Source organism: Eurypyga helias, unplaced genomic scaffold (assembly GCF_000690775.1).
Source record: "Eurypyga helias isolate BGI_N326 unplaced genomic scaffold, ASM69077v1 scaffold32192, whole genome shotgun sequence".
NCBI lineage: Eukaryota > Metazoa > Chordata > Aves > Eurypygiformes > Eurypygidae > Eurypyga > Eurypyga helias.
In genome coordinates, this window is record NW_010237089.1 from 10,905 (window position 1) to 17,799 (window position 6,895).

Consider the following 6,895-nt stretch of genomic DNA (forward strand, 5'->3'; position numbering starts at 1 on the left):
GGTTCAGTCGCACACCATCCAGAACATGCTGGTCACCGTTTCAGAACTCGTGCTTCAGTGAAGCCTCTGCTGGAATTTAGGCAGGGTCTACTGACACTTCAGGCCGTGATCTTTCTGAACACTGCATGTATCGGACTCTTGGGTTTCACCGTGAAGCCTCGTCCTGGTGTGCACAGGACTCCAGCATTAACAGCACGTTGCTCTCGGGGTTCAGGCCTGTTGCTCAGGGGTCGCTGCTCCGGTACATGGGTTGGAGCTCAGACTCTGGAGTACTCGCCTGTCACTTGTAGAAAGGATTTATTTCCTTCCCCCGACTTCCCTTCACTTCATCCATCTAAACTTGGGTGCCTGGAGAAATGCGGGGCTCGCTGGGTTGAGTCGTGTGTGGACTGAATTCTTTCCCTGGTTCGTGTCTGTGTGCGTAGACGATTCTGGCCTGTGGGTTCGCTGGGCAGCCGGAGCTCCTCAGGCAGCGCCAGGAAGGAATGGCTGTTCCCACCGAGTTTGCCATTCACCTGAAGGAGACGCAGCCGGGTTTACTGGTGGCTGCCGCTGTGGCTTTACATGAGAACAGCAAAATGGGACTGGAAGAAGCAGATGCCTTTTTCAAGGTTGGTGTGGGATCACTTTTTGCTTTTGTTTTCCTCATCGTGGTGTTGTTGCGAGTAAGCAAAGCAGCCGCGCACATTTCAGCACTTCTTCGGAAAGAGGGAGGTGAGGTTTGGATGTATTCCAGCCAGGCGCCTCCAGAGTCAGAAACTGGCCCCAGAAATACTGGTTACATCCAGCAAAGGAATAACCCTGTGACGGTCTGTGTTTTGACCCTGCTGTTTGCCTGCGGAACACCCTGATCTCCGTGGTCGCTCCGTGGCTTCCTGGGGCTACTGAAATGTAACACAGTTCAGAGAAATCGGTTCTGCTTCTTTTGGCGAAATTGTGAGGGTTGAAACCTCTGTGCCTTCTGAAGGATCAGACTTCCGTGTGAAGGTGTTCAGTGTTGTGATGTGTGTGAATGAAGAGAGGGCGTCACTGTGGGTATGAGAAGGAGGAGAAATCCAGTCGTGTTTTGGTGTCACTGGAGTTTCCTTCAGCTTGGGAACAGACAAACCTTTTTTGTTTGCCCCATATGGAGTACCACTGTTGGGTTAAAGCCGTGCATTCCTCAGCTGCGCAGCAGCTCCCGTCACGGCTTCTAGAGCCCTCATCTTCAGAGACACCTGCTTGGCTGCTGGCCTGCAGGAAAGCCTCCCCATGAGCGGTCTGAGAGGACTTGCTCACAGTGTGCTGATGTTTCTGGTGGTGCCGTGAATCTTGAAGAAATGAAACCTGTCCTTTAGAGCTGATTACCTGAAAATCGTTCCATGAACTTTCTGCTCTGCTTAGCACCGTGTTCTGTAGAATCACGGCCGTTAGAAATACATTGGGTCAAAAAAAGGAACCAAAATTCTAGTAAAAGTGAACAACTTTCCCTCCTGTCTTCTGACTTCTGCTGCCAATAACTGCCGTGCTCTGTGCTAATTTGCTGTCTTCTAACGTTTTTGTTCTCAGATGCTGTGTAGTAATAGTGAAAACACTATCCCTCAGCTCTTGGTGGATTTCTGGGAAGCTCTTCTTGTAGTGTCCTCTGAGGAGGAAGTACTTCAGGAGCTGTTACTGCGGGTTACGTCTCAGTATGTTTGGAGAATATCAAAGCAGCAGCTTCCTGAGACTAAGCCGTTGAAAACAACGGAGGATCTGGTGAGTGTTACCGCTCGGAGGAAGCTCTGTGGCTGCACTGTCCCTCCAAAACCTCCCTGTGTGCTCTTCTTAGTGTTTTAACTCAGGGCAGTTGAGCTCTTGGAAGAAGCAACCAAGGTGCTGTGCAGCAGCCAGGTGGGATGGCTGGCTCTGGGGAGTCCTGCTCTCTGGGGACATTTGCAATACACTGCCAACAGGAATCTTGGCTCTGGGCAGGATTAAGGGCTAAAGTGAAACAATGAGAGTTTTTCAGGTGGAGCATTTGCAGTTTTCCAAAGCTAACTACATGAGAAAAATAGGCAAGTGGTGAATTTGAAAGGATGTTGATGAGGAAATCTAAAATACAGAATGGAATATAAGTTTCCAGATTACTGCTAAATTATATGAGTCAGAAGAGGGAGCAGCTGCTGTTCTAAATTACACTGTGAGAGTAAAATGTTCTTCTCTTGGGGGTTTCACATGGAACTGTCACCATCGGAAATATTTCTTTTATTGCGACTTGATTCTCTCTTGTGTAGATAAACTGCTGTAATCATTTTGGGTTGATCTTCCCATGGGTAACTTCCATAATGGCAGAGGGATCTCCGTCTGATGAGGACTGCCATGAGGATATCTCAAAGCTACAGGTAGGAAACCCTTAAATCGTGGTGTTCGCAGCTCCCATGCACCGTGCCAGTGTTCGTGGTGTATGAGGCTTCTCTGGCAGGCCCCTCCTTCCACCCTGGGTTACCCAAGTGAAGGGCTGTGTTGCTAACAGTGATGTTCACAGTACAGTCCACCCTCAACTTGCTTTCTCAGTTGTAAGGAACGTTTATTGAAGGAAATACCATTGCAGAATTACTCTGCTAAGTAAGGGTTCTGGTTCCAGGTTGTGGTTAGTAATTCCTTGCAAAGTTTGTCTTAAATCCAAACAATACTTTCTTCTTGTTTCAGTCTCTTTTGTGTAGCCAGTCAGCCAGTGTAGCTGCCATGCTGCCGGTCCTGGCGCCTCTGGCAGAGGCCGGTGCAGTTGGCCTCACCGTCCGTGTTCTCTGCAGCACGCGCCTGGGCAGGTACGAGGAAGCCATTGACCAGCTCCTCGAAAGGTGCCCTGGAGCAGCCGTGTCATACGCTCAGCACCAGCTGAAAGATGAGAGTCAGGTGAGTGAGCCGCTTCCTGTAACCTTGCTCAGGGTTCTGTGGTTTGTTGGTTTGGGTTTTTTCTGAACTAAACCGCTATTGTGTACCAGTGGGCTGTGGATGGATCCCGTATCCCGCCTTTCAGACCGAGTCACTGCACAGCTTGCTTTGAGCCTCTTGCTTGGCATTCAAACTCCATAACTCAGTCCCTGCTGACGTTAATGGTGTGTTTTTTCCCAGTTTCTTCTGTGGCTTCTTGTAGTTGCCCTAGTAAATATGAGGGGTGGAGCGCCTCGGGAAAGGGATACGTTCTTTTTCCACTGTAAATATCCAGCTGGGAATTCGGAACTGTTGGCCAGTGGGGTGAAACTGTAGGGCTAAACCACCTGAGAACACGGTCATTCGGATGAAGCCCCACTTAAACATGTTCTCCCTGTGCTACAGGCACACCTCCTGGCCATCCAACAGCAGCAGGTGCACGAGTGGAACGATCATGTTCTCTCTGTCCCCTGAGGCCTCTCTACAGTCCTGAGTTTGGAACTGACTTTATTTCAGTATTCCTGGGGTACAGGAGGTTACTTCCATTGCACATGGTTTGCTGGCCGGTGTCAGCCAAGGCCGACCTCTGCCAGACGGACACGGACTAGGCCTGCGCAACACCCAACCTGTGCTTTTTATTCCAATCTGACAAGTTTCTTTGGTGGTTTCCACGTCAGTTAGAGCGCCGGGTGGGGGTTGTGATGCTGGGCAGGGGTGGGAGAAGAGTCACCACGTTTTTAAAAACAGGAAAGAAATCCTTTCCCCTCCATTCTGATTCTCAGTCCCTTCCTCTCTCCATTCTGATGGAGCAGACCAGTGCGCTGCCACAGCCCTGAGAGGTTGGTGGGGCAGGAGCGTTCCCATGGGAATGCTGCTCAGGAGGAGAAACCTTCATCTTCTGCCTGCACCAGTCTTGCTGATCATGCGACTCTTCTGATAGACACTCGTACCTGTGGCGGTATGAGAGGACATGGATTTGAGGTTTTTGAGCGTAAAAAGATCTCTCAGAAGGCTGAGGATGGAACACGTGTAAAACCAGTGTGTTTCAGAGCCGCAGATGTAGGAGCCACCAAGCTCATCATCACCTGCCCGTGGGCAGCTGAGCCTGGCTGTCTCAGCAGGACGCGTGCTCCTTATCACAGTCCTTCTGACTGGCTCTTGCTCTGGGTTTTTGTGGATTAGGCTGTGTGGTGGAACAAGCTGCTTCCTGAACTTTGCGAGAGGAGCCGAGTCGCTGGACACGCCTGCCCTGCTCTTCTTTCGTCTCTGCGAGGTAAATCAGCTGGCCGCAGCTCAGCCAGAAGCCTTTGGGCACCCTCTGACAGCCTGCGCGCTGCTCAGGGCCGGCTGACGCACCCTCGGGAAAGGAGGGGAGCCCTTCCTGCGGCTGAAGCTGATGCAGCTCCGCAGTCTCTCCAGGGATTAGCGCGGGATTCTGCAGTGCACACAAGTCACAGCATTCGTTCTGTACTGAACGCTGAAACTGCAGGGGCCGTTGTTCCTATATGGGTCAAGAATGGCCGCCCATAAACCCAAATTACTGAATAGAACTAGCAGACAGCAGTGGTGGGGGTTCTGGGCTGAGGGACTGGGTGGTGCTGAGCACCCACCGTCTGCTGTCGCTAACCCGGTGGGTGTTTGTATGTCGGTGATCAGGTCACAGGCTGAAAACCCACAGCTACTAGAGCAGAGAAACCAGCCCTGGCAGGTGATGTACTCCTCGCTACGCGGCTGTAGGAAGTCAGTGATGGAGGGGCCAGTGTCTGTTCTGACAGCCTAAGGGGATCGACTAAAGCACGTTATGTAAAAAAGCGTAATGCCCGGGGGCAGAAAGCCAGCATGGTGGGGTGGCGCTGCGCTGCTCGGGTTGCCGGGCACTGCCAGGGTTCTGGTCTCTCGCGGTCTGTGGTTTCAAACGCCAGTTTCACGCGGTAACTCCGTAGCGGCTGAAGGCAGTAACGTTCCCCAGCTTGGGCTGACCCTTGCAGAACGTCCCGCTGCAGAGAGGGAGTGAGTTAGGGCGCACTGTGTGTCTGCATTTGCTGCGCGGGCAGCGCTAGGTCAGACTGCAGTGAGGCTGGGGTCCGGGTAGTGCCGACAGGCACGGCGTCGATCTAGGGCGTAACTGCTCTTTACCCTTCACATTCCCTATGGTTGTATTTGCATGGGTGTGGCTCAAATTTCATTCCAGTTGCAGTATTTAGGTAACTCGATGACTTCAATTAGTAATTACATTGTTAATGTGTTTCTGTTTCTTTGCTCTAAACCCAAAATACCCAGCAAGTGTTTTTCCTTCCCCTGCTCTGAGCAGAAACTTTGTCAGTCGTTGCAATGGAACTGGAGCTGAGGGATTTCCTCCGGCTTCTCCCAGAGGACGGAACTGCAGCATTTTTCCTGCCACATCTTCTTCACTGCAGCCAGAAGAAGCTGCCGACCTAGAACAGCGCGAGTCTGTGGCGCACGGAGCCCAGGGTACGCTGGGGTGAATCGCAAGTTCAACAGTGGAGCTGCGTGTCAGGTACCGCTGGACTCCCCTCGCGTAAGCCACCCGCTTTCCCAGCGGAACCTGGGTGACCGTGGCTGAACGGCAGCTCCTGCTGAGGCGAAGCAGCTGCGGCGGAGCTGCTCGGCGGGACCACCCATTGCTCCCTGAGGATGAGTCCAGGGTGAAGCTGGCAGTGACCGCAGACTGCGCAGCTGGTCACACCGTGCTCGCTGAGAGCAACGCCCAGAGCCTGCCTTAACTCTCTGCTAGCAGCTTGGCTCGCTGACCCAGGGAGCTTAACCTCAGGCCGGTGTCTCACTGTAGGAGTAGAAGGAAGTGCCTTACTCCCAGATGGAATTGGGCCCCGCTTCCTGCATTTTGCAGCACAGACATTCCCATGAATCCAGCTGCCCAGACCAGTCGGCCGCACTGTCACCGTACCTGCACCCACCCGAGCGTTACACCTGGGCTGTTCCCGTTCAGCCAGTTACCAAGAAAGGCCCTAAATCAGATTGGAGGGGAAGAGTTCCCGGTCAGTGCGGAAGGTACGGAGCACTGTTTGCTTCCTGGGTTCTGTTTTCTTTCTCCTATGGCACCCGGTCACTAGACAAGTATTTGGGTATCCCTGGGTCACAAACCCAGCTGAAAACTCGCTTCGCCTAGGCGCTTTGGTGAGCATCTTGGGTGCTTGTGGGGGTGGGTGCTGAGGTTTGTCTGAGGCAGCAAACACCCTTCTGTTCCTTCAGCTGGCATTCAGCCTTCGTAAACGGTCACGGTGCTCATGACCTTCGGCACGCAGTTTATTGTTTGGAATGAAGTCTGGGTCTTTTTGAATCTCCCACAAATAAAACAGTGACTCTGTGATCCTGTGACCATCTAAAGGGCAATGAGATCAGTGTCGGCTACCACATCCCTTTTCTCTGGAGCTGTAATGTTACTAAACCTGTTGCTCGGTCCGGAGGGGTCACCAACACGGCAGACACAATGTATTCTCAACAAGAGAAAGGCAGGAAGGAGGAGTTTCCCTTGTCTGTGTGGCGCGGCATGGCGGCATGGTGTGCGTGCCTGCTGCGCGCGCAGTGTGTGTGCGTGTGTGCGCGTGCACGGGGTGATGTCTGCTGCAGCCATGCTCCCTGCTCTGTCTCACCCAGGGTGTTGCTTGTTCCTCAGAATGGTTCTGCCTTAACGAAGGCCGGAGCCACGGACATGTGCTACAGAGAAGAAACTGCCTTTTGTCTGCTGAAGCCCAAGGGTTTTGCTTTGCCTGTCCCGTACATCCCTCCCTCCTGTTGGCACAGGGCCAGCATTCCAAAGCGCCAAATTTTGTTGCCACCTGGGGTTAGTTACGAACCTAAAGAAAAAAGGGAAGTAGATTTAATTGGCTCCTCCAAGTTCCTCCACAGTGGAGTGCCACACGCTGGGCGTCATCGGGAACTCCTTTCCCTTGCCAGGTATCATTTTTATTTGGAGAAGAGGACAGCTGTAAGCTGGTACATCCCCTCGGCTGCTTTAACA

General features: G+C 52.5%; 1 protein-coding gene across 1 annotated transcript in view; it reads left to right on the top strand.

The window, feature by feature from the left end:
* Nucleotides 1-5,334, top strand: part of HPS3 (Hermansky-Pudlak syndrome 3) — a gene marked incomplete at its 5' end in the record, with an annotated part of 15,739 nt that extends 10,405 nt beyond the window's left edge. The window contains 6 exons of the mRNA XM_010147346.1: nt 426-611; nt 1,549-1,737; nt 2,256-2,363; nt 2,671-2,877; nt 4,078-4,168; nt 5,207-5,334. Of these exons, the coding sequence (XP_010145648.1) occupies nt 426-611; nt 1,549-1,737; nt 2,256-2,363; nt 2,671-2,877; nt 4,078-4,168; nt 5,207-5,334 (909 nt within the window). The remainder of the gene's footprint in view (nt 1-425; nt 612-1,548; nt 1,738-2,255; nt 2,364-2,670; nt 2,878-4,077; nt 4,169-5,206) is intronic.
* Nucleotides 5,335-6,895: the final 1,561 nt, after the last annotated feature.